General features: G+C 41.1%; 2 protein-coding genes across 5 annotated transcripts; both read left to right on the top strand.

The window, feature by feature from the left end:
- Positions 1 to 742: 742 nt before the first annotated feature.
- zyx (zyxin) lies at positions 743 to 18382 on the top strand. 3 transcript variants are annotated; one of them, XM_056380235.1, is made up of 10 exons: positions 743 to 1042; positions 8291 to 8526; positions 10648 to 10910; positions 11808 to 11903; positions 12752 to 13315; positions 13727 to 13868; positions 14648 to 14817; positions 15227 to 15405; positions 15946 to 16066; positions 16160 to 18382. In XM_056380235.1, exons 2-10 carry the CDS (start codon positions 8304 to 8306, stop codon positions 16271 to 16273), a joined length of 1872 nt encoding a protein of 623 aa, XP_056236210.1. In that variant the 5' UTR covers positions 743 to 1042; positions 8291 to 8303; the 3' UTR covers positions 16274 to 18382. The 3 variants fall into 3 exon arrangements, with proteins under 3 accessions (XP_056236210.1, XP_056236211.1, XP_056236212.1); XM_056380236.1 differs by lacking the exon at positions 743 to 1042 and adding an exon at positions 1320 to 1583; XM_056380237.1 differs by lacking the exon at positions 743 to 1042 and adding an exon at positions 1655 to 1764.
- A 375-nt stretch (positions 18383 to 18757) lies between these two features.
- On the top strand, positions 18758 to 27507 carry kel (Kell metallo-endopeptidase (Kell blood group)). Of its 2 annotated transcripts, none has more exons than XM_056380212.1 (19): positions 18758 to 19155; positions 20531 to 20831; positions 20921 to 21220; positions 21330 to 21451; positions 22047 to 22205; positions 22309 to 22380; positions 22484 to 22672; positions 22765 to 22925; positions 23034 to 23151; positions 23240 to 23335; positions 23437 to 23535; positions 23626 to 23703; positions 23892 to 23998; positions 24077 to 24166; positions 24511 to 24578; positions 24738 to 24898; positions 24991 to 25080; positions 25167 to 26340; positions 27173 to 27507. In XM_056380212.1, exons 1-18 carry the CDS (start codon positions 19129 to 19131, stop codon positions 25311 to 25313), a joined length of 2385 nt encoding a protein of 794 aa, XP_056236187.1. In that variant the 5' UTR covers positions 18758 to 19128; the 3' UTR covers positions 25314 to 26340; positions 27173 to 27507. The 2 variants fall into 2 exon arrangements, with proteins under 2 accessions (XP_056236187.1, XP_056236186.1); XM_056380211.1 differs by having other exon boundaries at positions 18759 to 19155; positions 23237 to 23335; positions 27173 to 27506.
- Positions 27508 to 27925: the final 418 nt, after the last annotated feature.

The following is a 27925-nucleotide window of genomic DNA, read 5'->3' as shown; positions in this document are numbered from 1 at the left end:
GATAAAATGAGAGGCAAAGTGTGTGTGTGTGTGTGTGTGTGGTTGTGTGTGTGAGAGGCATAAAAGGCTGTTATATGATAGAGGTGGCTGGTGTGCAGGATGGGAGGTGTCATTTCATGCCAGATTGAGGGCAATCACATCCTTATTGTCAGGATGAACAACAGAGAGAGAGAGCCATTAAATGTGTAATCACGTGTACAGAGAAGCAGTGTAACTCCTTGCATTCTTACTGCCTTTGTGCAAAGTAAATAACGACGTGGTAGCCCACTTGGCAACAGACAGAATAATGCCTTTACAATCTGATCCTCAGCTTTCTTGTTGAGGCAAGTGAAAATGTCTTACACAAAAAAGTCTTTAATTTTTTTTTCTCAAAGTAAATAAAAGCACAAACAGTCAACGTTTTCCAGAGGCCAGCTCAGTTTGAGCATACTTTCTTCAGCCACTGTACCTCCTTGTGTTTAAACCTCCGACCACTTTTAGTCTGTATCTAATCAGGCCTCTAGCCCCATTATCTCTCCCTCCCTCTGGCTCCCTCACTCCCTCAGTCTGACCTTACAAGGAGAGGCAACAGGGTTGATGTCACTGAATGAAGAATGCTGCAAGAATCCAGAGAGAAAAGAGAGAAGGAGGAGGAGAAAGAGGAGGGGTCTGAGGTCTGACTGGACAGTTTATGAACACACACACACACACACACACACACACACACACACACACACACACACACACACACAATCACACAATCACACAATCACAAAGAGAGAGAAAGAGAGAGAGAGAGAAAGAGAGAGGTGCTGTTTACATAGTAATACACAAGTCCTGAGCCAGAGTCAAACAAGAAAGAACTTGTTTGGAAGGATGGTGTCATTCCTTTTCCAGACCGAAAAGCACAGGGGGAGGGTCTAATAGCTGCTGGAGAGGGGAAGAGAGAAAGAGAAGTTACCACTGCAGACAACTCTTACTCAGCTTGGACCTAGAGAAAGAGAAGAACAAAAGGAATAGTGGGGAAGTAAAGGGAGCTCCACACTGCAGCTGCATTAACAGGGTAAGTGATTTCACCAGTATAACATGAGGTAATGGCATATTTCCCAATTTTTGGGGGGACGGGGGGTGGGGGGGGGGGGGGTTAGACTGCTTCAGGTTACCTAATAAGGTAAAGTCTTTTGTCAATGCAAGAATCATCATTGCACATATTTCCTGATTACTCAATGAGAGCTGTAGTTAACACATCTGGGAACGTCACCTTTGTGAATCTGTCACATGGCAGCTCGTGTAGCGCTTTATATGACATGTAAAAACTATTGTACAGTCTGGTTGAAAGATACCTATTAGTGGGCGGTGTTCTGCTGTCTCCCTGGCTGAGTTTTAACTCAGAAGTGGATGTGAATAAATCTCCATCAAAGTACTGGAGGTAGCTACACCAGCTGATGGATACCGATGACAAGGGTTGAGCTACGCGGAAGCGCTAAGAGGAAGTCCAGCGTAAAAGTTGACTAAGCTTGCTAGCTAGCAGCTGTAGGCTTTTATGAGCAGCGAGTAACAAACATTAAACTTGATGACAGCACGGTTAAGAGAGGCCGTATGAGGTAAGAAAAGTGGGGCGGCGTTAAGTTATTTTGCTACCGACACCTAGCTGCTGACCGAGGTTTTAGGGGTGTGTGCGAGTGATCCGACTTTAGCTAACGTAACCGTTGGTGTGATTGATGATAAGCCCGAGTGGTAACGATAACGTTTCTCACACACATGGTGGCTGGTTAGGCTTTTAAGGTGAGTGGCAGTTGTCATTCAGCTGTTAGTGGGTGTAATTTCTGACCGAACATGATTCAATCTGAACTAAATTAAGCTAACGTTATCCAAACGTTGAATACGTTCTGGAGGCTAATGGTTAATATTAGCATAAACCACGTTCAACTGATTAAGCAACGTTAGCTTTTCTGGGTAGCTTTAGCTAGAAATGGTCTAGAAACCTGCTAAAGAGTGATGAAGGGTTAATTAACCTTAGCTGTCTGTCTTCATTGGCCGTGGTTGTGACCATTCACCCATTGGTGTCAGCTGTCAAAGCGCTGGCTAACACTGGCTAACCCTATCTAATCAATGGGGTGCTAAGGTGGGTGGAGCAGCGAGCTACAGTATGTGTAACTTCTTCATACTGCCAAGGAAATAGAAATCTGTTATTAGTTGTTCGGTTTTCTGTTCTGTTGTGCCCTCGTTGAGGCCTGTAAGTATGGCTCTTTCAATCGTCTTCTTAAATTCACCGTTTACATGCGCACTAGTATCCTGGTTATTGGATTTTTGCTTATTCGCTGCGCATGTTTGTTTTATCTCGCTTCTAGAAACCTAAAATACGGTCCTGTCCTGTGGGAAACCTGGATAAGCTACCTAAGGTACTCCGATAAAAACCAGGACACTGGCGTGTAAACTATAGAGCTGCAGAGATTAGTCAATAAATTGCTTAGTTAATTGATTGAAAATCTATCGCTAACTATTTTGATAACTGATAAATTGTATGTAATCATATCTTCTGGTTTTTCTTTGTCTTGTATCTAAGTGAATCGAAGATATTTGGGTTTTGGACTGTTGATTTTACAAAACAACACATTTGTAGATATCACTATGAGCTTTAGGCATTTCCCACCCTTTTCTGACATCTTTAGACAAACCATTGCTCCACAAAACCAGGAAGTAGTCGTCTGATTAATTAATAATGAAATTAATCGTTCATAACATTCAGGTTTCTGAACATTCTTTGTTGGCTGAGATGGTGAGAAATCAAGACACAATGGCAGACAGATGATCAAAAACTTGGATGGTGCAATGACCATGTATACAGGGATGAATAACCATGAATCACCACGTTTCTCATGTTCCATGTAAAAGCTGTATCCTGAATATGATCAAAACCAGAATAAAAGTCAAAACTGGAATAATAAAGGATGATAGTATTATACATGAGAATTAAGGCAATTTAAGCATATAATTACTACAACTCTGAGGATGTGGAAATCCTGTGATTATCAGTGTTAGCCATATAGCTGTGCCTACCCTCACTGATTTGCCTTTTCATCAGCTAGATAGGAGGGGAGCCACAATCAGCTGTGTTTAAGAAAAACCTATATTGAGAAGGCTCTAGTCTGAGGTTTGTGTGGTGCATCTGTTTGAACAGACTGGGGCTGTGGTCACTGACGCCTCATTGAAGTGGTGTGGCAAATGAAAATCTGTGAATGAAGATGATCTATGAATGGCTGTATGCTACCCTTTCTGACTGGTGTAACGAGGAATCCTCCTTTAATTGTAGCCTCCATGAGTCAAGACACACAAGCTATTTTAGGGTATCCCTTTGCCTCAAATCACTGCATGTCTAGCTCGTTGATTTTGGTTCTCACTGTCTTGAGTTTGACACAGAGCCCATTGGCTGATGTTATTACTACTTTTGAATTGCTGCATGTCCAATCATTCATCTAACTGCAGTCTGAGAGGGAGCATAACACTGGTGCTGAATGCATGTCCAGTGACCTGTAAGATTGGCCTCAAAAGGGATGTTTGTACCCGCATTAGTGACCCCCGGCCTAGACACGCTTTCCCAGAAACTGTGTATGCTATTAACATCAGAACAATAGAGAGTTTCACAAACAACACACTAGTCACTGATATAAGGACTGACCAGACATGGAAGGAATTACTGGAAGAAATTCAGTTTCTTATTAGGTTAAGAGATAAGGAACATGCTTATATGGAAAAACATTTGTGTTCTTTTGTTTTCTTATTGTTTTTATTATTATTTGTACTTCCGAGCATAGCTATATAGCAGGCAATGCAATTGTGAGCTTAAATATTTGGGATCTTTACCAGAGTCGTTTTCAAAAAGGGACATTCCAAAATGTCTTTACTGAATCTTTGTGTTGCATGGCAATACTATAAAGAAACGATTGCTGAATGAACTTGCTCTACCTGCATATATGTAAGTGTTGGTTTTTGGTAAAAAAGGACAAAGAAGACTTTGATTCAGTTGGGCAGCATGCTACAACATTTCCCCATATGACCTTTCAAACTGCAGTAGTAGAGTATATAAATCAAATTTTGTTCCTCTATAATCACAAAACAAAGAACCACTGCTGAGTGAAACAGTTTATTTAAAAGTGTGGTAAACTTCAACAACACAGTCTGTGCCTTCATGTAAATCAATCAACACTGAGATAAAACACAAAAGATAATAGAAGGTGTGCCACAGAAGAGCTTAGTTTTACTTTTGTTTGTTTGAGATGTTTAATAGTACATGTGGGACTTCAAATGCAGAGTCTCAAGTCAGTCCCTGTTTTCATGTCCTGAAGAAGCCTCACAGTTTTTTTAGGGAAGTGATTCTCCAACCATGTCATTGAGTGCCACTACCCTGCTACTTTTTATATCCTACAAGGAAGTTAGACTTATTAGTTTCTCCCTCTATCCCATGTGTAAATCAGCCCCTGATAAGATGCAATGAAAACCAACTGGGTTGTGGTGCCAAAACCAGGGTTGAGGACCAATTTTCTAGCCTGTAAAAGCCATGTGGAGTTTATAGAAAGTTCAAAAGCTACAGCTTACAGTATGTGATATATGTTGGGGCCCTGTAAAGGCTACACAGTGTCATCCTCCATCCTAGCTGCAAAGTAGAAATGATTAAATGCAGCCTCAAGTGATGTCATTCAGTTCAAGTGGTGGGTGTGAGATCAATGAGAAGTTGGGGAACGCGCAAGAATGAAAGAGACAAAAATGATTGTGGTCAGCCACAGAGCACAAGTCTATACATCATATAATGAGAGTAAGCCAGAATTTAAGACAAGTACAGGTCCTCATTATGGAAGCAAAAAATGACAAAGAGGAAATGTAGCGAAAGGGGGCTGATTGGAGTGTAACCAAAAAAGCTAAAAACATGATGTCATTGAGTTGTAGTGCCAAATGCGTTCCTTAGCTGAGGGTCTCTCTCGTCTCAAGCATCAGGTTTCAAGATTCTAGATGTGAAGTGGGACGGTTGGGGCTGAGTCTGTAGCTGATCTCACCGTATTAAATCCCTCAGGACTGTATCAAGGAACAGATGGAACCTGACCACAAGTTATCATGAATAATTGAGAGGACTATTGCATATTATCTCTTAGAAAGAAGGTAGCTGAAGTGCTGTAATGAAAAGACTAAATCACAGTCTGCACTCACCCTTGTCAAGCACTCCTTTTAGAAAGCCATTATAGATCCATGTGTTACGTTTGGAGTACTTTGTTGATATTCAGATGTGCGAACCTCATTTCAGGCCAAGACCAGTCAATCTGTTTTTGCATTAAGAGTCCACTTCGTTCAGCATGAAGCAGGCTGGGTTAATAAGTAGCCAGCTATTTTCCAAAAGACTCAAAAACACCTCTCTTTTCTCTCTTCCTTTTTTTTAACTTTTATTTCTCCATTGCTGCAGATTATCAGCGTGGCAAAATTTAGACCAAAAGCAAGACAGTTTGCATCTCCACTAAGAGCCTCACCATCCTCTTGTATTGATTCAGTCAGCAATTTTCTGAGCGCGACAGAGTGTGAAACTTGTGTCATTAGGTTGTTTTTCCACTGCCTTGTGTAATGACACATGGTTGAAGCTAGTTGTGTCTTGTGGCATAGCTGTTCTGATGAATATGAGCAATCTTGCTGTTGTAGTCAAATGTATCATCAGGAATTATTTTAGTCAAACTTTGTCTAGTAAGGTTGAGACCTGCAACAAAACAACCAATTTTAACTAGTATTTGTGTAAAACCAATGAAGAATACATTGTCTTACCTAATTACATGGCAAAACATACATAGCATTACATACATACTGTACATGCACATATAGAGCTATTGAATAAAATGCATAATTAGTACTCTAACAAAGGCTCAATTGTGTGCCTGTGTTAAAGTAACATGTAGCCATTTATGCATCATAATGGGACAGCTTAGACTGTGTCATGACACAATGCAACAGCTGACACCTCATAATGGCCTTGGCTTGGACATATACGGGTAAAATAGTTTAACTTGCATTGAAGGAAGCTGACTCAAAAAGCAGAAGTGCTGCATTCTCATCAGAGCAGCTAGTGATGTCATGAGCATCAGAGGTACTTTCAGGAGCTGAAGGGGTTTTTGTCTTGTCAGAACTTGAATCGTTGCCTGTGTGTCCCAACAAAGAGCAGCGATGACGATGAAACGTTCAAACTTTTCCTGCTTGGTTTAGCTTTTACTCGGAGCTGGGCCCCATGTACATAATAATTTTCAAGGGTATGTTTGACTTGATCTCTTTATGGAAGGTTGTTTTCCTAATGCTAACTCAGTTATATCTAAATTGGTACAATCATAGTTTTCTGTGGCCTTTTGGAGGGGTCTATTTGACAACTACCCAGCATTATGAGAACAGGGGATATGTCAGTGTAACAACTTTAAAAGACAAAGATGAACGGGGAAGACTGCACACATCAACCCCTATGCTGTGGCAGAGATATTAAAGCTAAGAAAGCTTGTGGTGTTGTTAAGTAAGCTGTATCAAAACACAACTTTAACTGTTTGTCTCTCTAGCTGCAGACCCATCTTTTAAGCCCAGTAAAGCTTTAGTAGAGCAAACACAATTAATGGTTTTATTGAAGTACTCTTGAATTATAGATGAGAAAAGGGTTCATTGAATAAGGTACACTGTGTAACCTTCATCAGGGTGTAGAGGATGAATGCCACACAACAAAGACATACATAATAATCGTTCACTGGTTCACTGACACCAATGTTATCTCCAGTTTGTCTAATTCCTGCCACCTGCAACTCATTCTGTTACAGGTTAAATGTTGTGGCTGCATGACGTTTATGTTTTACAGCCCATTAAAGGCTTTTTAAACAGTCCAAACATTGCTGTGTTAATCGTTGCCACAGGTTTAATCATTTTTATCATTGAGCAACTATTTCAGAGCATCAGAGTCGAAGTATATGAGTACAGATGTGGGTTTGGGTTTGGGCTGCGGGCTCAGTAAGAACAACGGTGCTTTTGACTAAAGGTCATGTTCGGGGTCTAGTTGGCCTTCAGGGAAATGTGTCCAGACTTTGTGAAGAATCTCTCTAGAGACACTGAAGTAGTATCAACATTTGTTTAGCCACCAGCATGTGCGAGGTAAATATTTGAGCTCACCCTCTTTCTGACGCACCTCACATGAAAATGTTATGATAGTTGACCTTTACTGCTTCAAACCAGTCTTTCTTTTACAAACCTTGGTATCAATTAGTTTTTAGTCACTGTAAACAGCCATGAGTTAAATATTGTAAATTGTCTGTGGCATTTGGGAGTGCAGTTATGCATACTGTGTTGGCTCTCTATACATGGCCCGAGGAAATCTTCACATACTTTTCTGTCATTGTACTATAGACTATTTGCCCAGGCTTTTGTGTATAAAGGGATTCAGTAACACTGGATTTGCAGAATGCCCAGCAGTTGTTTTCTTTTTTGCTGTTATTTCACTAAATCCAGAAATAGTCAAAAAAGACACTGTGAGCCACAATAAACCCCATTTAATTAGTTTTGCTAAGACTTCAGGGGTCAAGACAGCTGTGCCTCAGTTATAAAGTGTACAATAGGTACCAATCTGGATAGTATACTGTTTTGGCAGTTAATATAGCAGAAGTTAATGTTTTGTACCAGTAGGAAATGCTAAACAATATGCACAGATTGAATTACAGTGCAACTTTTAAAGCTGGAAACTTAACAGAGTGAAAGAAAAAAGTTCTCCCCAAGATTTATTACTCTTATTTGTTATTTTCTGAGTTGTTTCCGCAGCCGCCTCACCACCATCCACAATTTGTTTTAGATTTAACAGTGTGTAGCTCTTCTGTTTCCATTTTGCAATGCACTGGCGAACAGATATTCATCAACACCATCCAAAATTTAGTCTGCATGAATACTCACATCTTTGAGTGTAGATAATTTTGCTGCTTTTTCAGTGTGGAGGCACTACAAACTCAAAACCTGGTTATAATTAGTGTGTAGTTTGGAATTGTGACAGGCCAAATGTTTTGTTGATGTGTCATCACCACTAATTCTCCAGCAAAAGACCCGACATGTATACGCTGCCAAAGAATGCAAAGCCTTTGACTTTAGTCAGCTGATTAATGTTGGTTTCATGTGGGGTGTAAGAGTAGGACTCTGCAGTTGTTTGAGCTTCACTGCAACGTGTTTCATACCTTTGTAATGAGACAACCTCTCATTTAAGAATTTATATTGTCCTGTGTGGTTTCTAACTGTTGTCCATAACGTTTCTTGTGTTTGTCCTCAGATAAATACACAAAATGGAGGACTCCAACAACGGCAAGCCATTCATGGTGACATCCTCTCTGAACTTCAAAGTCACCACCCCGTCCTTCTACAACCAGCCAAAGAAGTTTGCCTCGGTGGCACCGCCACGACCCAAAAGCCAGACACCTCCCTCAGCTCCATCTCCAACACCAATAGGCACAGGGGTGATTGGACGAGTGGGAGATCTGCCTCCACCACCCCCTTCACTCTGTGATGGTATTTGCATTTTTTAAGCTATTTTGTGAACCATTTATCTTGAGTTATATCCACTCAGTGAGCAGCCCTTCCCTATCCCACCTCCTGCTGCTTCTTATGCTAGAGCATGCTGAGCTTCACAGTTGAGTATATGAAAAACCACATTAGTTGTGTGGTACTGTGGTTTTACTTTTAAAGCTGTGAATAATTGTACTACTAGTTGTCTGAGCTGATCTAATTCATAGACACAACCTCAAGGTATTAAAGGCACCCCGTGGAGTTTTCAGCTGGCTGAGTGTTGGAGATTCCTCATTGGATGTTGCGCTTTGAAAATTAATTGGAGCGAACAAGCAGTGTTGCCAGTGTTGTCGCTAGATCAACCAACTTTTCGGACTCCTTTAGCGACTTCTTTTTTCAATAAACCACCGGTCATCAAATCTAGTGACTTTTTTGGACAAACGTCAGCTAGAAGAGAGTCGCCAGTGTTGCCCTGCAAGTGCAAGGTTGGGCATTCCCTCAACAGGCACACCTCTCTGACGATAACTTTTAGTGTTCTCCCTGAGTAATCATTTAACAAGTAAATATAGCCAAGGTCACAGCACCGCTGTTGTATTTAACTTGTGTGTATGGTGATCAGGATTTTTGCAGTGCAGAGCAGCAGCAGTGTTTCAGTCCCTATTTCATACGTGTTCGGTTTTCTGACAACAGAAACGGAAAAACATGTAAATGAGAACAGCTTTATTGGAAATTCTGCTCTATTAAAATACTGTATCCATGAGCACAGAGATTAGGACAGAAGCAAACAGATAAAGCTGAAGATAGAAAGAGCTGAAACCGGCTGACAATTGGCAGCATGCAAATGGCCTATGTCGGAGTCCAGCTATATACTAGGTTTGACCTCATCTTGTTCAGTGGGTCTCTGTTTTATACTGTGCACATGCATGAGGGAACACATGCACAGACACAAATATTCACATTCAAGCTGCTATTTTCACACTGTTCGGATCATCACTTGATTGCAGAGACAGGCATGCTGTGAAGAAGATTGCAAACAAGCAAACAGGAATATAAACTGCAGGATTTAAGATCTCAGATTTAAAATCCTCTTTCCAAACGTTTTATAAGGAAGTAAATGCTGTTGATGTGTTTGTTAGATGTATTTCAGTAAGAAACACTGAATGTAAACATAACTTTTCTTTGTTTATATGAAAACTCCACTGGGTACCTTTTTAGTGCAGGGACAAAAACCCACATTTTCCAGGCAGGACACAGCTTCGCCCTTTGACTCATGTTCTCACGAGACATTTGAATTTAAGGGGCCATCAGAGGAACAGCTAAAGCTCATCAAATATGTCTCAAACTGGCCAAAACTTCCTCACAGTTTTTTTGTATTTTCTTTTGTATTTTCTTTTTTTTTTTTGCTATGAACGCATGATGTTGTTAAAGTATTCAGTATATTTGGTAGATGATTGGCAGTAGGGATGGATTTTATTGATACCGATCCCATTATTGATTCTGCTTATCAGTCCAAATCTTTATCGATTCCATTAATCAATATTTATCCTAATCAATATTCTGTGTGAGGAAAAAAAGTAAGTCTACACAGGTTTTCAGCCTCAACAGAACAGTTTTATTTTCTCTGAGTCTGAGCACAGTGTAGAAACAGAGTAGGAAAAAGGCGTAATTATGACTCAAGTTTGTAAAATCTCCACTGTTTAACTGCTTTCGCTTAGATTTTCTCAGTCAAAAAAAAAATCTGCTAAACCTGCCTGCGTGGCACTAATGGCACTAATCGGTTGTCAAATACATGGCATCCCTGGAATTTGAGACCATGCTGTGTATGTTTCAGGATATAGCTGGTGTTTCCAGCCTTACTTGAAACGACTTGCCACAACGCCTTCTTGTTGCAAGGGTAGACAGATGAGTTTGATGTCATTGTCTTGCAATATGAAACTGTCATAAAAGCACACTGGCATCAATAAAAGGAAGAGATTTAAATTTGGATTTTGAATTTCGAACCGGCTCTTAACTGAAACAGGTTCTTGATTCCCGTCCCTACTTGATGGTTATAAGTAAAAGCTGAGAGTAAAGACATCCATTTGTCACACCTTTTAACCAATCAACCCTCCTCATTTTTGTCAGACTTCCCGCCCCCTCCTCCTCCTCCTCCACTGGATGATGATTTGCCAGCACCCCCACCTGAATGCCATACCACACCCTCTGCCTCTGACGCCCCCCCTCCCGCCTTCCCTGCTCCACCTCCAGTGGCAGATGACCTGCCCCTCCCAGCTCCCCCTGAAGAGAGTGCCTGTCCACCCACCTGCCCCTCTCCCCCTCCTCCCCCACCCCCCCCACCTCTCCCTGCATCCGGTACCAGTATCGCCAGTGCTGTTGGGAACCCACAGGTAAGTCACCATGGTATCTAAATTTGCTTTGGCTGTCTGCATGTTTCTTCCTAGCACTGCATGTCACTGCATTTAGGTGTAATTTGGTAACCAGCGAGGACACTGGAGACATAGTCATGGGACTAAAGAGACTCTGTGGAGGATTGGCAGGAACACTCCCTTGTATATTAAAGATATATAAAGATATAAAAGAACACGGTTTTGTGAGATTTTCCCACAAATTATATTCGCATTAGTCTGGGGTAAATCGCCCAGTTTCACACCTCTAGCAAGATCATTGCACATTTATGTCACTGAAACAGTTTTTTAGACATGCAATCAAAGGTTTATTGTAAATATGTTTATTGTAGGACTCCATTAATTGCGCTTGCAATTGTTTTCCAGGCATTTGATTTTTCTTAGCCAGTTTAAAAAAGTACAGAATTAAAAAGTATCTTGACAGGAACATACCTCATGTTTAAACTGGCAAAGAGCTTTTAAATGCTTCTCAGCAAAAAACCCAATGAATAATTAAACATTCATTCTCTTTCATCCAAGCAGGGAAATAAAATTCAAATGTCATTCATTTATTCATAGTCATCATTAATCACATCATCAAGTTTGTTTGTTTAGTCACTGTTCCAGGTAACTGTGCAAGCACAAACATTTTTTGAACCAGTTTGGATATATTTCATTCTGCAATTTGGAAACGATAAAAAGAATCAAACACTCTTGAGTCTCAATCAAACATAGATGAATAAACATAACATCTTGCTAATATGTATATACAGCCTGTAACAGTTCCCCATCATCATCATCCAGCTTTCCATTCTTGACTCATCCATACATCTTTGTTTTGTTTTATTAATGTAAATGTACTTTTCATGACTCTTTTCTCCTTTGGCCTTCCTCTGCCAGAGACTGATGGAGAAGCAGACTAGCTTCGATCAACAACTTGACTCTCTGACCGACTTGCTGTCTGAGATGGAGACAAGAGGACCTTTTAACCCTAAGGTACAAAGCACAGAGGGATGGGGAACAATCTATCACAAATGTATGGCATTAGGACACAGTTAGAAAGGCGTATGTCCTCTGGAGAACTAAAGAGCACATGAGATGGAAAATGACAGCAGACTTTGACTCACAGGAGGCTTGCTGTAGAGAAAGAGAATGAGTCAGACAGAGGTAGGATAAGTGAAAAAACAAGGTAGGTCAGTGGAGGTAGTTTGGAGAGATGCCAGGTTAGTCTTTCCTCATCAGTTCAGGTTGAAAGCTCAATGATAAGTGAACTGCACACACAGCACACCGGACCAAAAGAGAAAACAAAAAGTGAGGTAGCTGGTGATTCACGCTGAGAGAAGAGACACCTACAGAGAGAGAGAGAAAGGGTGATGCACACAGAACAGAGTGGGGAGCATGCGAGTGTGATGAAGCCAGAGTGTGTTGCCAGAGACCCAGTGAGAGGCCCATAAATGGAGAGTGTTTTTATCCAACTGGGAGGTACTGGATCAGGGCAGAATAATGTTGGCTCCAAACCGCAAAATAAATGTCAGCAAGACGAAGCACTTCTGATAAGCTGAAACTGTGGAGCACTTCCAGTGTTTACCTTAATCAAAGTACCTCATTCAATATAATAAAAGTGAATGCTTGCAGCATTTCAGCACGACATGTTATTCACTAGATATGAACATCCCTCCGTGGAGTTCTAGTTTATGGTAAATGGAAGTTTTATGTGACTGAATAAATGCAACACTTGTCCAGAACAGCCTCACACTTGGCATGTCTTTTTGTGTACTTTGTTTTGAGGTAAATGAATCTGTGAAAAGCTAATTTTACTGTTGCGAATGTTGTTTTATCCTCAGTTACCAAGCCAGTATTCTTCAGCACCAGCACCCAAGCCTTCAGCTCCTCCCCCGACTGCTCCCAAACCAGCCCTCTCCTTCCTCCCACCTCCTGAGATGGGAGACCGCCCACCTCCAGCACCTTGGGCCGAGGAACTCAAAGCCAGAACGAACCGTCAAGCCAATCACAACTCTGCACCAAACTCTGCTGCTCAGCCATTTTCTAAGGCCCCAGCAGTGGCGCCCAAGTCTGGTTTTGGAGGAAGAGTGGGAACTTCATCTGCCTCTCTGGCACAAAAACTGAACCAGAATCTGAACCAGACCCCAGCCCCTATCAGTGGAGCACCAAAACCTTCCCCTCCCTCTGCCACCAGCTCTTTCCCTCCACCTCCTTCAGCTCCGCCTGCACCTCCTGCTGCACCAAACAACATGGCTGCTTCCCCAGCGTCTAATCACATAAAGAGTTCTCCCTTTGCCAGTCAAGTGAACACAAACCAAAAGCCTCCAGCTGCTGTGCCTCCTCCTCAACCTAAGATGATGGCATCTCCACCCTCTCAACCAATAAAATCTCCCCCTGCATCAACAGTATGTTCCAACTTTATTTTGGTTACCAAGAGACTATATTTGCATTGCATAAACAATAGAAAGGTCCAGGAAGTACAAATAAATAAAACAACAGATGAGAATTATGCCTTTATGGACATGCACTAACAGTGTTTTTAAGGTAAACTGCTCAATCGTAACTAACAAAATGCTCTATAAGGCATGCTGTATGAAACAATGTAAATAATGTATAGGTCTGTATTAATGGCTTTTTGTGTGTGTGTGTGTGTGTGTGTGTGTGTGTGTGTGTGTGTGTGTGTGTGTGTGTGTGTGTGTGTGTGTGTGTGTGTGTGTGTGTGTGTTGTGTGTGTGTGTGTGTGTGTGTGTGTGTGTGTGTGTGTGTGTGTGTGTGTGTGTGTGTGTGTGTGTGTGTGTGTGTGTGTGTGTGATCAGCCCTCAGCCCCTGGCCCAGTTCTCATCCCAGGTGGAGGCGTTCCTCTGAACATGAGGGAAGTGGAGGAGTTAGAGAGGATGACCAAGGACTTCATTAAAGACATGGACACACACGCGCCTGTCATCACCTCCCCTCCTACAGGTACACACATTCATTTCTCACTCCACCACTCATACAGCTATACGTTATATTGTTCATATGGTTAGTAGAGAATTGTTGAGCACATTTCTATCTCGCACCATGAACCTAAGTACTAATGTAGATTAATGATAGATGTCAGGGCTTCTAACTGCGGTCATTAAGTAACTGCCTGCATGGACAACCTGCACAAGTTTTTGCAAAAAAAAAAGTTGGGAGAGTTGGGAGTAATAGCTTAGCTTTTTTGATTGGTGACTGTAATATTCTTGGTGAAATTAATGTAGGGAAAAAAATGGAGTACTGCCAATAACATTTTAATATCCCACACTGGAAATGTTCAATACACAAAAGAGAGAAAGAAATGATTTTCTTGTCAGTTTGCTGACTGGTTGCAAAATGCAAAGCATTATGGACTTTAAGATTTATTCACTATTTATTCTTCATACTCTACAGTTTAAGTGTGATAGGCTTTTATTTATCTCTGCAGTGATGATCTTTCCTCCTTATCCACTGTTTGCTTACAAATGCATCATCTTAACAGACATTAAACTACATCTGTTGTATGATGTCTGAACAGAACTGATGCTGCAGCAAAGAGTTTGTACAACTGGACAAATCCATAACATAATCAGTTTATTATCTGTGGAAAATGCTTACTTTAATACAGGGTAATTGTCTTTTAATCAGCACAAGCTGAGCTATGAAGGAAGATGCATGCATTTGTAAATAATCTTACTCTTTTCAACCTTCTTTCTCTCTGCTTCTCTTTCTTCCTGTTTCAGAGGTTTGTGGGAAGTGTGGCGAGGCTCTGTCCCGTACTCAACCAGCAGTGAGGGCCATGGATAAACTCTTCCACTCCAACTGCTTCTGTTGCATGAGCTGTCAGCGCCCCCTGCAGGGCATGCAGTTTTACGACAGGGATGGCTCACCTCAGTGTGAGGACTGCTACATGGTGAGGACACGAGCAACATGACAATTATTGCACATGCAAAAAACCAAATCATTTTTTGTGTTGCTTTTATCATGAACATAAAACAGTTATGGGACTTTGACCAAATAATTCTGTTTGTTTTAGTATTTATTGTAGCTACAAACTTTCAGTTTCATTATGTTTGTATACAGCCATTAATGAAAGCAACAATAATCTTTTTTCTTGTTACACTTCAGCTACGAAAATAAACAAAACAGGTTTCAATCTACATAATTCTAAGTAAGCACCAAGTATTCAGTCCATATTTAAAGTGATTAGAAAGTGCTAAACAATATTCACACAGCTACTATACCAACTCCCAGTGTGCTTCCAGGTTATTACCTTGTTTCATATTTCTATCTCATCTTATGTTCCTTCTTTTCTTCCTCAGAGTTCCCTGGCAGTGTGTTGCCGATGTGGGGAGAGGATCACAGACCGTGTGCTGAAGGCGGTGGGCCAGTGTTTCCATGCCCACTGTTTCCGCTGCAGCACCTGCTCCTGCGTACTTGAGGGGGCGCCGTTCATCACTGATGACAACAACAACCCCTACTGTGTCCAGGATTACCACAGGTGGCTACTGGTTGTTGATTACTCAGTTATTAGCCTGATGAAATATTACATCTCTATTCATTTCTAATGCAAAGCAATTAGTTCGTTATGCAATGCAATCTGTTTGCCATAGTTTATGGTAATTGAACTGCAATTTTCTTGATTTTCATCTACATAATTTCTCAGCACAAGGAAGCATAAGCTGGCCAAGCATGTGTTTCAAGGACAAATCATTTTTATCACTCTTCCCTTTCATTTAACCTATCAGCATTACTGTGGAGGAAAAGGGCAGCAACAGCACCTCTTCTTCCTCACTTTGTCTGCACTAACAGAAACTTGTTTCTCCATCTCCTGCTGATTAAAAACATTAACACAGCTTGCTAAACTGTGGATGAAATAATGGGGTTTGACAAAGTTGATTAAGGGCCCAGATTAGGCCCAGAATATGTTGAACACATTAGAATATGTTGCTTTAGGTGTTCAGTGACTCTGAAAGTGAATGTGTGAAAATTTGACTGAAGGCCATCAACTAACAGCCACTTTTCCACATCTGTATTCCAGGCGTTTCTCCCCTCTGTGTGTGAGCTGTAACGAGCCCATTGTTCCCGCCCCGGGCAGCGAGGAAACAGTCAGAGTGGTGGCTCTCGACAAGAACTTCCACCTCAAGTGTTACCGTTGTGAGGTAAGATGTTTTGTTATACAAAACCTTTAACTTAATGTTCATCACATAGTGTATTAAAAAGACTGTTCATAAATATATCGATTCGTTCTGCAGGACTGCACTCGCCCTCTCTCCATAGAAGCCGATGAAAATGGCTGCTATCCATTGGATGGTAGGATCCTGTGTATGAAGTGCCACACCCAGCGAGCCAAGCGAGCTGCGCAGTGATTGGCTGAAGCACCATCACTCTGTTTAACTATGAACCAAATCCAAAAGCACAGGATTCACTCAGCTACCGTTTTTGCCTTGGGCTTTACTCAGTATATGTGCGCAGGTGTGAATGTGAATGTGCTGAGTGAAAATGTTTGCATGCAGATACAGTGTAGTATTCCCTTGTCTGTGTTCACTTCAGTGCAGAAGTAATGTACTGCATTGAAATAGACTCTCATCATCTTTTATTCCCAATCTCCAAGTCTCTAATCTCCCATCTCGCCTTCTTTGTGAGCTAGAGCGTATTTTTTGTGCCAATTCTATGTTTACTCTAAAATTTCCAGCAGAACTTGCACAAGAACAGTTTGGTCAAAAGAGCAGTCTGATAAATATACAGTTGCCTTTCTCTATCTCTCGCCTAAACATTGTTAGTAGCACCATTTACTGAGATATTTCCATCTTAAGACTTTAACTGGCTGGTCTCTTTCCCTGTGAACATTGTAGCTATGCCGATGTTGCTGAGACAGGTTGTTAGCATAGGGTGAGGAGTATCAAGAACCTCCCATTTGACTATTGCACAGATTTCACCACTCTGGTTGGCTGTTGATAGAGCATATCTTTCCACTTTGGCTGTTGCTGTGCCTGCAAGCATGGTTAATGATGCTTCCCTTTGCTTTATATCAGCCAATCTACTCTGATAGCATTTTAAAGTCATCTAGGGCTAAACGTTGACTGCAAAAAAGATAAAAACAGTGAATGTTGCTCTAGGTTTTTTTTGTGATGTGACTGATCATTTACAGGCATGTATTGAATTATGTCTTGTTGCTTTTCATTATCTGATCATACTGTATAAGGGCAAGATTAGAAAAAAATCTGCCATTTTCTTTTCAAAAATAGTTTAGAGCTGATTGAACAGTGTTAAGTATTTTTAGATGCATGCTTTTTGGATGCAGAAATTATGAACAAACAGATTAGCACAGATTTGCTACGCACAGATTCCATTCCAGGGATCTCATAATTTAAAAACAGTGTAGTTAAACATATCAGCTGCATGGCTGAAAACAGGACCTATTATGTGATTGTTGCACAGTTTCATAGTGAAATAAAATACCCTTTTTAGCGTCACTTTGACTCTAAAGCCCCTGCACATGATACATTTTTAGTAAACACCATCTAGAAACATAGTAGTGTAGTTTTTGATATGCATTTTCTTGGAATCTTTTGCTTTAAATAATATAATTTAAGGACTTTTTTTTCTATTATGTATTAAGGTTATATGTGTACCAGTGCTAAAATAACCGGACAGTAGATCAGTAGAGGTGGTAGATTTGAGCTTTAGGTAAGAGATGTTAAAACATAGTGACCAAAACCTTTGCAAGATACTAAAACAATTACACGGGATTCAATGTTTTGACATTAATGTGTGTTTTTTTTTTTTTAATCACCTTTATTGTGTTTGAGCCCGTTTTGCGTTTTTTGGTCTTGATCTATTCTGTTGATACAGTAAATACCACTATTCTTTCCATTATTCATCTTTTGTACTTCAGTCTGCTCATGGGGGTTATATACTATTTTATTCTTATGTTACTGTACTGTATTTCATTGATACATGCCTACAATTATTTGTTTTCATTTTTAACCTGGCAATGTGCCTTCTCCACTCTCTTGTATTCCATTGTTCCTTTCGAATTGAGCCTGATTTGCAGCCTCAGAATTGCGTTGAGCCTGGTGCAGTATAACACCAGAATGACTAACAAAACATGGCAATAGTGACTCAGCATTGCATGATAACTGTGTAGGCGGTGGTGGCGGTGGTGGCGGCATTTCCTCTAGTATTATGTCTTTTGTTTGCACCAACTATTCCACCTTCATGGCCCTGCCGTTATCCTCACCATGTGATATTATACATGCGATGATGCCTTCACAGTTGCATATATCTGGCGTTTTGTTGTTATGTTATGTCCCATTGTATTACATGCAGATGCCTTGTCTTTTCATATAACTTTTTTATAAATTCCTGTTTGATATGTGTGAATGTGTATATGTTTAAAAACATTATTTAGCCCCACCCCTCACTCCTCTGGCTGTATTAAAAGATAAACAACTAAATAAATAAAATGCTAAATACCACAAGTTTTTCTCATCTTTAAGCAGCACAATTATAGAGTTATGAACTCACACGGTACATGAAATATATCAGTATTGAAATAGTGTATTAAAGAGTTTGTTGTGCTTATTTGTGCAACCATATTCTCTCTTTGGCTGGCTTCCATGTGACATCCATTAAACGTGTTAATGATGTGCTACGCTGTTACATGACCTCCAGGACGCCAAACCGCTCTATCAGTTGTTGCCAGCCATGTGTTGCACTGATAATGACGACATTGGACATGTGTGCATGTACGTCTAAGTGTGTTTACTTTCCAGGAAGAAGTGCTTGCCCTCATTCAATGCAAAGCAACAATGTGTAACCAAAATCAATGTGTCGGCCTTGACTTACCAGTCCTAGCCTTTTGTTCTCCAGCCTTCGACCCTGCAGACGGGTGGAAAAGTGAAAATACAAGCTGGAATCTTCATTTAGAGTTTCCTGTGAGTTCACAAACTACAAAACATCCCCATGAATGTCCCTGAGTGAAACCATAGTCTTTGCTTGATTATCTGGGTTTGAGAGAGTGGAGAGTAAGACGTAGCTTAGAGTTGTTTTTATCAGTGTCAGATGAGAAGAGAAGTGAGTGATGTAAAGAGATAGAGAGCTGAGATGACAGCTGTTTGGAGGGGCAGCAGGAGGAGGTGCACACAAGAAACATCAAACGTAAAAGACAGAGGATGCAACAAGCTGGAGAAACACAAAGCAAGACATCCATATACTAAGAATGAGTGAAACGCCAATAGAGCTTGAGGTAAGAACTTCACCAAAACAAGAAGTTTGCCATGTTGTTATGAGGCTGTGTTTACCGTGTTCACATGGTAACGAGGCTGATGTGAGTTTTAGTTGCTGGAAACTGGATCAGAGCCATTCATGTTGCTGGGAAATTATATTATTCAAGTTCTGTGGTTTTGAAGTCACTGAGTGAGGTCAGCAGTGTGCTCACACTGTGCTGAATATAATGTTGGAGGCCAAAAGGCAATTTTATATTGTTTCAATCAGCATTTTCCAGTAACTTTGGCAAATGTTCGAGTTAAGACGACGAAAACACACTGTAGACATGCTGCTGATATTAACATGCATCATGATTCTACTGTACTGTAAAGTAATATTTGAATATGTCAGTGGGGATGTTTAAGTCAAATGAAATACATTAATTCATAACTTTGTAATGAGTTTATTATCATGTGGCAGCTCTTGATAACATTTGTTGATATCATATCAGTTGTTGGTTGTTTGTCTGATCAGAGTGGGCTCTCACAAGCCAGCAGTGAAATGTTGAAAATGATGAGAGGAGACGAAAGATCAGGGACGGGACAAGACCAGAGCCCTCCTTCACGTGGTCACTTTTTTTTCTTTTTACATATTTAGCACGTTTTGTGGCCCATCAATCGTGATGTTTGTGTGATGGTCCTGTAGATTTATGATGACATATGATCACATAGCCTGTTGTTTAATATGTGTGTATATGATGTCACTATTTGTGAGGAAATAGTTACATCAGTGACCCCCCCCCCCCCACACACACACACACACACACCCACCAGAGGATCTGATCCCTATAAAAAGAAGAAGGAAGACAAACTTAATTTTTCTGGCTTTTTTTTTCTTGAAATACTGGAGATGATTTTAAAAAGGAAACACCCTGAGAAGAGAAGTTTGCTCGCAGCTGCTCAGCTGCTCCTGTGACAAGGGGTCATTAATGAACATGGCTTATCTATGGGGCTGTAACTAAATATCATTTTTATTTATTATAATATATTCAGTTTACTATCATGAACCTGAAGATATTCATATTTAAGAAACCAGATAATTATGACATATTTTCTTTAAAAAATAACAGTTAATCAATTATCAAAATAGTTAAAGACTATTTTTCCGTAGATCAACTAATGAATGCAGCTCTACAATAAAGGTTGAAAACAATAGGCTATATCACTCTTTGTAACATCTGCACTGGGGGTGAGTGAAGGCTCATTCTGAATTATCAATAACAAATCATCTGTATTTCTACTGTTCCTAAACATTTTGGAGCAACTACATAAAAAAAATATATATTTCCAAAAATGTCATGGTACTTAAGTATATCCAGTTATTTTCTGTTTTAAATTGCTCACTTCCACCTTCAGCTATCAATCCAGCCATCATCACAGCCAGGCCTTGAGAGGGGGCTTCAGTCTCCACTGGTGTTTCAGCTGCCACTCTCCACCCAAGATCCCCCTGAGACCCATCAACAAACCCAGCCCCAGCCTGAGGTACAGCTGTCGGAGTCTAACCCCGAGCACCGGCACCAAGCAAAGCCACTGTGGATAAAACATCGAAGGCTGCTCCTCCTCTTTGGGGGGTTCTCCTTATGTGCTGCTTTTCTGGGACTAATTTACTATAAGCACCAGAATCTTCAGAGTAGGAGCAATAACCAGACAGGCGCTGGTAGGCCTGAAACACGATGACTCAGCAAAATTACACAATAAATTCAGAACTTTCATTTCGTCTAACTTTTCTCTCACTCTTTCCTGTAGCGACTCCATGTCTTTCCCCAGCCTGTCAGAGGGCCTCGGCCCATCTCTCCACATCTGCCGATCCCTTCAAGGAGCCCTGTGACTACTTCTTGTTCACATGTGGATCTGACGGACTCTCACCAGACAGCGGGGGCAGACAGAGAGGACAGGGCATCCTGGGACATCAGCAGAACTACAATGGGAAGTCTGTGTGGTCAGAGAGGAGAGGACACAGTAAAGAGAGAGAAGACAGAGGAGTGAGACAGGAAAAAATATTAGACAGGAAAACCGTACTGCTGCAGTACCTCAGGGAGATTTTGGGTAGGAGTTTGGACTGTATTGGTTCATCCAATCACTTTGGTGTATATGTGAGCTTGTGACATCACTGTGCGGCCTGAATTGTGTGTTTTGCTTTGTATCTCTCTGTCAGAGTCGAACGACAGAGGCAGCAGTTCAGCAGTGCAGAAGGCCAAAGGATTTTACAACTCCTGTTTGGACACAAGAGCCATAGAAACAGCTGGAGTGGAGCCCTTCCTCACACTCATCCAGAAAGTATGATACTCATATACCCTTTGTAAGCAGGCCCCAGGCTGACAGTCCTCTAAAAGGCTGTGCTATAGTTACAAGTAGTAATTTGTCAAAACAACTCAGCTGAGGTAATGTAAAAAAAAAGAATTTAGTCATTTAGTGGCGGTTCCTCCTTTGCTCTTCTCGTTGCACATAAAACGAACTAGAGCTCAAATGAGAAGTTGATTAATTGTTTAACTGATAGAGAGAAAGTGACTCGTCAGCTGTTTTGACCATCGAAAAGTAATTTTTTCAAACAAACTTGCCAAATATTTGATACTTCTCTAATGTGAGAGTTTGCTGTTTTCCCTTGTTTTGCACGTCAGTTTGCTGAATATTTTTGGACTAAGGCCGAGACACGGCTGTCACCTCTGGGAAACTGTGATAGGCATTGGGCATATTTGCAGCTGATTGTCTCAGATGGCAGATGCATTATTTGTGAGAGACACGTGTTCATGAGTTGTTTTGTTTATTTATGTTTGTGGCCTGTTCTTGATTCTGATAATCCCTCTGTTTTTTAATCTCTCTCTCTCTCTCTTTCTCCCTCTCTCTCTCTCTCTCTCTCTCTGTGTGTGTGCAGCTGGGAGGTTGGGCTGCATCAGGCCAATGGAATAAGACTGATTTCAACTCCACCCTGAGCCTGCTGATGAGAGACTACGCCACCTTTCCCTTCTTCAATCTCTATGTGGGCAAAGACCCAAATGAAATTGCCCGTGGTTCGACCAAAAGATACATACAGGCCAGTGTCCGTTAGGATAAACCCTAACATGCCGGTGGGAACACTGCCATAGCAAAGCAGGCTTTGTGCTTCTACTTAACTCAAGTCTCCTTTTTGTCCACAGATTGATCAGCCAGATCTATTGATCCCGATTGAGTGGAACACCAAGACACAGAAGTCTCAAGCTAAAGCTCAGGTTGATGGCCACTGTCGACAACAGAAATACCTTTTAATCAATACAATATTCTTCCATCCCACTGATGCATCCCTGAATCATTCTCCTGTCTCTTCTCGTCCAGACACTACGTCGTTTCTTGGCAACATGTGAGACGTACCTGGCGCTGTTGGGGGCCCCGCCCAGCAGCAGCATGCTCCATGTGGGCATGTTCATGTCTCTGTCCTCTGAGCTCGCTGTAGCTACTTCACCGCTGCAATATCGCCTGTCGAAAGGACAGCTCTATCAGCGTATGACCATCAAAGAGCTCCAGGTGCCGGAGGAGGAGTCTGTGTCGCTATACATGCTCGCTGTGTCTGAATTCACTGTAGTAATAGATTTTCTTCATGTCAAATGCACCAACAGATCCAGGCCCCTGCCATTGATTGGTTGGGTTGTCTGCAGGCCGCTTTCCATCCACTGACCCTAATGGAGGACGATCCTGTCCTTGTGCATAACTTGCCCTACATGGTGCAAATGACCCCAATCATCGGGAAATGGCTGAACAAGCACGAGCTGAGCAGCAGGTACTGTAAGTGACGTGGAAAAACACACAATCAAACATATAAAAACCCTTTTCCCCCTTTTTTTTTTTTCTTTTCTGACGCTTTCCTGCCTCATTTGATTCCACTCAGCGGTCCCCTTCAAACTTATATGGTCCTGAATCTGCTGCACACCCTGATGCCGGCGCTGGACTCCAGATTTTCTGAAGCAGCAAAGAATTTATCTGTGACTCTGGGTAACACTGAAGAGGTGAGGCCAAACATTGAACCACAACATTTTTAATCAATTGTGAATTGATTGGTTTGAGTCACGTCTTCTCTGTGGGACTCTTCAGCAGGTGGCTCCTCGCTGGAGACACTGTGTGTTGGAGACCGAGAGAGGATTCGACTCAGTTCTTACACACCTTCTGCGTGAAAGGACGGCACGCCGAGAGGTGAGGAGGGATTGTCGGGATTCGGGACAACATGAGGTCGGCAGTGATTAAGGTTATGAGGCTGTTGTGCGTTGTATTGAAGGTTTTTTATTGTTCAACAGGCAGAGGAGGTGATTCAAAATATCTTTTCCTCCTTCAAGTCCAAATTACATGAACTCAAATGGACAGACAAGACGTCTCCCCAGTCTGTTATGAAAAAGGTAACATACGAAGAAAGAATTGATACAGCACTTTTCTTTTTCAACAGTATTCTGTAATGATTTTGATATCGATCGTCTGTCGTCTTCCAGGTTCATTCTTTAAATCCAAGACTCTGGACTTCAAATGAGATCTCTAGTGAAGCTGAGCTTGATCTGCTTTTTTCTAAGGTACATTACTCACTTCCAGCGGATCCATCAGATAAGGTGTATGAAGATGTTGACTTCTTTATTTGATGCGCTCCCTAGTTATACCCACCTAAACTCCCTTAACTATTTGTCTAATAAATTGCTGCTGCTAAATGCAGTGCAGCTGAAAACAAAGAACAGCACTGACTCCACAGCCTGTGTGTTTTCAGGTGTCAGTGAACACACACAGCTTCTTCTCCAACTATGTGCAGCTACTGTCCTTGTGGCAAAAGAGGCGCAGAAAACTCCTGACTGAGCAGACCGAGAGGGTCGATGTGTGAGTGCCGGCTCTGTTCTTAAAAATGAGAATATGACTGTTTTAAGAATGTATTTAATCTTTTCTCGTTTCTTTTAGTCTGTCTGTCACACCACTTCTCCTGGGTAATGAGCTCCTCTTTCCCGTGGGAATGTTTGTCCCTCCCCTCTTCCATCCAACTTATCCCAGGTAAAGAGCACTGTTTTAACTTCATGGTTTTTGTGCCTCCACGTCGGTGGCATTATGTTTTCTGGTTGTCCGTCTGTCCCATTCTTGAGAACACAATGTGGTAGTAACACCCCGTGGGGATTTCTTCAAATTTGGTTCAAACTGGTACAAGCTCAAGCTCTACTTAGATTTTGTTGGTCACTGTGACCACAGAAAACACAACTTTGGCTGTAACTCAAGAATTTACAAGCTAATTAACTCTGGACTGGTCGTTAGAGGCATACAACCGCGAGGCAGTAATTGTAGTTTATATTATTATAATGACTGAACATTATGGTTCACTCTTCTGTTTCTTTTTTTAACAGGGCAATGAATTATGGTGTGATGGGTTTCCTTCTCGCCAAAGATATCCTCCACTTGCTTCTGCCTGACAGTAAGAGATGCTCACATTTGTTGTGTTTGTTGTCGTGGTTACATATATAATGAATTACCATAAAAATATGCTGTTTTTCAGACATAAAAAACTGCATTCTCTGGGCTCCAGTGAGATTGTTTACTGCAATATCATGTCCATGTCTCTGTTGTGTTGTAGTTTACTCTCAGAGTGAGACAGTGCGTGCTGTGGGGGAATGTGTGTGGGCTCACTATCTCACTGTGACAGAAAGAACAAGCAGAGGTGGAGCATTTTCTCTCTCAGCAGCACAGCAGCAGGAGGTGTGGGTGCAGTATTCTGCACTGCAGATAGCATTGCAGGTGAGGAGCTATCTTCAGGCTTTAGTCTCTGCGTCTGTGTGACAGCAACATTAAACTCACACATCCACATTTCATCCTCCCTCGTTCCTCAGGCTTATCGTCAGAGTCTAAAGAACCATCCGGAGGACACCTCCATCTCAGGATTGTCACACACCCGCCTGTTTCTCTCATCTTTTTCTCAGGTAAAATACTTTAATCGTTTTCTTTAAGTTTTGATCTCTTATCCTCTCAGCTAGTCATCTCATGGTCTTAATGTATTCTTTTCCAGGTTAACTGTGACTTTGACCCCTACCATGGATTCATGCCATTGGAGCCCTCCTTTTTGATTACAGTCATTTGCGCCAAATCTCACCTGTGTCCTTCACGCCTACAGTGTCCCAGTAAAACCCAGCAACATACATTACAAACATGCTGAAGAGACTCCTCTGAAGACTGGCTGCACTTTTATTTTTTGTTACTGAGTATTACTCTGACAAGATACTCACATCCATGTGGTGCTGTAACCAAGCACGCTGTGGATGTTGGCGAACTGTTGTTACAAAGAAAGTTAATATAGAATACCGACAGTATGTACAACCCAAGAAACACTGATGTTTGTTTTTTTGTATTAGCCTTAATTGTTTATAAGATGTGTTTGCATGTTCCATTAATTGCACAAGCTGTTTAGTAATTATTGAAATAAAAAAAGAGACATTTGAAAAAAAGCACCCTGAGCCTTCACTATCAATGCAAGCATTTAACAATACTCCATGAAAGTCCTGCATTCAGGGAGAGATTTGGCTTTTTTGCAAGAAAAATGACTTAAATGATTATCATAATAAATTCTCAATTCATTTCTGTCAATTGTTTCAGCTCTACTTGTATGTTTACACTGTTGGACAGTTTCATTTAAAACAAAACAAAATGATTTATAAAGTAACTAGTAACCAAAGCTGTCAAATCAGTGAAAAAAATACAATATTGATGAAAATAGAAGAGTAGAAATACAAAGTAGCGATGTAAATGTACTTAGTTACTTTCCACCACTGAGTTCCAGCGGTTCCACAGCAACTTAAGAACTGTTATTTTTCAAAATCAAATCACTAAATTACTGTTTGAAAATCAGGCCATATCATGTTCCTGTCAGACTCTCCAACAATCAGCTGGAGAGTTCTCAGATTTCAGATTTCTTTTTGAAATATGAAATAGCCCAACAGGAAACATGCGGAGCAAAGCCACAGCCAAAAAAGCCTCAGAGAGGATTGCTCAGGGAAATGTTAGTATCAACATTAAAGCAAGAGAAAATACACCTTTGAGGCTGATTAAACAAGTGGGCAGAACTACTAAACCTCCGACTGGGAAAGGCCTCGGAAAAGCAGGAGCCAAACGTTTGGGCCGGCTGTTGAAACGGGCCATCCAGGACCAGGAGGAGCCGGCGGAGAAGGGACAAGTGTCTGTGCCAAGTGAGTAACACCTAAATACAGCTATTCTAGCTAATGGTAGCTAGCTTATAGCTTTTAGTTTGATACACTGATTTGACACTTTTTAATTAAGACATGTGTCAGTTGTATTTAACTCTGTGACACTTGATGTAAATTTTTATTTCCTAACATGAAGGTCACAGCTGGTTTAACCTCCCAGGGGAAAGTTTATTGCTGGGCCCCTTATTGACCCCCACTGAGCATAGTTTCATTATTTCCCCTGGTACCTAGAAACCAGCCAGTGCTCTACAGCAGACATTACTGAGTTGATTATTCTTAATTCACAGAAAACTAATTGGCAACAATTTTGATAAAGGATTCATCATTTAAATCTTTTTTTTTTTTTTTTATGACAGTAAACCCCACATCTTTGCAGTTTTTAACTGATGCTCAGGGCGAATTGAGTATGTTCACATGGGCTTCAGGGAAAAATGATGAGGATTTTTAAAATATTTTGTAACATTTTATAGACTGGACAATTGCAGTTTACAGGGTGAAAGGTCAAATTCAAATATTATGAGTGAAAAAAAAAAACCCTTTCTGGGATCAACTTAGAAAATACTCACAATGTAGAGATTTTATTTGTAAAATGTAGACTCAACCTCAGCCTCCCCAATATTAGCTCTAACTGACAGATTATGACTAAATATATATTAGACTGTAGTTTACATTTATCCCATCACAGAAGTCATGATTTGAATGAGGACCTTGGAGACACAAATCGAGTATTCTCTCTATTATCCGCTATTTAATTTAGTTTATTCATTGTTTTAGAATGTCACACAACCTTCTCTCATCTTTATTGATTCCTCAGAGACTCCCGTTCGCCTTTTCAAGCATCAGATTCAAACTGAGGCTGACAATGCATCCAAGAGAAACACCGCACAGACAAAGCCGGCCTCACATCAGGTTTCCCAGCTCATCCTCAGCGTGGTTTCCCACTGCAAACACCGAGGTGGCATCTCTATGGCGGAGCTCAAGCAGACGCTGGCTGCTGGAGGCTACGATGTCACCAAGAACAACAGGCGGGTGAACGTGGTGACCAAAAGGCTGGTTAATAACGTCACACTCGTCCGAACTACGAGAAATGCATCGTTAAGGCTGAACACTAAGGTAAAGAGCATTCGCCTGTTTAATTTGGTAACTTGTGAATACATTGGTATTGGTTAAAAGGGAAATACAACACTGAATGGTATGCAGTAGGACAGATAATTGCTGCTGCTGCTCTGTACATGTTATACATATGGTACGTTGGGATTTGGCCAATACCTTCTGAGAACAGCAGCAGTTTTTTCCCCTCCTGTCATTCAGTGTTGACTTGACCTCAAAATTTCAGTGTTAGCCACAATAGGTTTGTCTTGTCAACAGTAAATTATTTGAAATTTTCAATACTTTATTTTCTACAAAAATCTGAAAAAGCCGGACACAACACGAGTGAGGACGAGCCCGGTGAAATCCCCAAAACCAAAAGGAGATCTGAGGCAGAGCAAAGCAGTCAGCAAATCTCCCAAAGGAGCAGAAAAGTCACAGAAACAAGCCATAAAGACTCCTAAACCAAGAGGCAAAC

Source organism: Seriola aureovittata, chromosome 7 (genome assembly GCF_021018895.1).
Source record: "Seriola aureovittata isolate HTS-2021-v1 ecotype China chromosome 7, ASM2101889v1, whole genome shotgun sequence".
NCBI lineage: Eukaryota > Metazoa > Chordata > Actinopteri > Carangiformes > Carangidae > Seriola > Seriola aureovittata.
This window is presented reverse-complemented; position numbering and strand designations above follow the sequence as displayed.

Bases quoted from the DNA above. Each gene is read 5' to 3' on its own strand.
- zyx (XM_056380235.1), top strand. From the start codon at position 8,304: ATGGAGGACTCCAACAACGGCAAGCCATTCATGGTGACATCCTCTCTG. The intron at 13,869-14,647 runs GTACACACATTC...TTCCTGTTTCAG, and splicing joins CATCACCTCCCCTCCTACAG to AGGTTTGTGGGAAGTGTGGC. The intron at 16,067-16,159 runs GTAAGATGTTTT...TTCGTTCTGCAG, and splicing joins TCAAGTGTTACCGTTGTGAG to GACTGCACTCGCCCTCTCTC.
- kel (XM_056380211.1), top strand. From the start codon at position 19,129: ATGAGTGAAACGCCAATAGAGCTTGAG. The intron at 22,206-22,308 runs GCCAGTGTCCGT...TTTTGTCCACAG, and splicing joins CGACCAAAAGATACATACAG to ATTGATCAGCCAGATCTATT. The intron at 22,381-22,483 runs GTTGATGGCCAC...CTTCTCGTCCAG, and splicing joins AGTCTCAAGCTAAAGCTCAG to ACACTACGTCGTTTCTTGGC.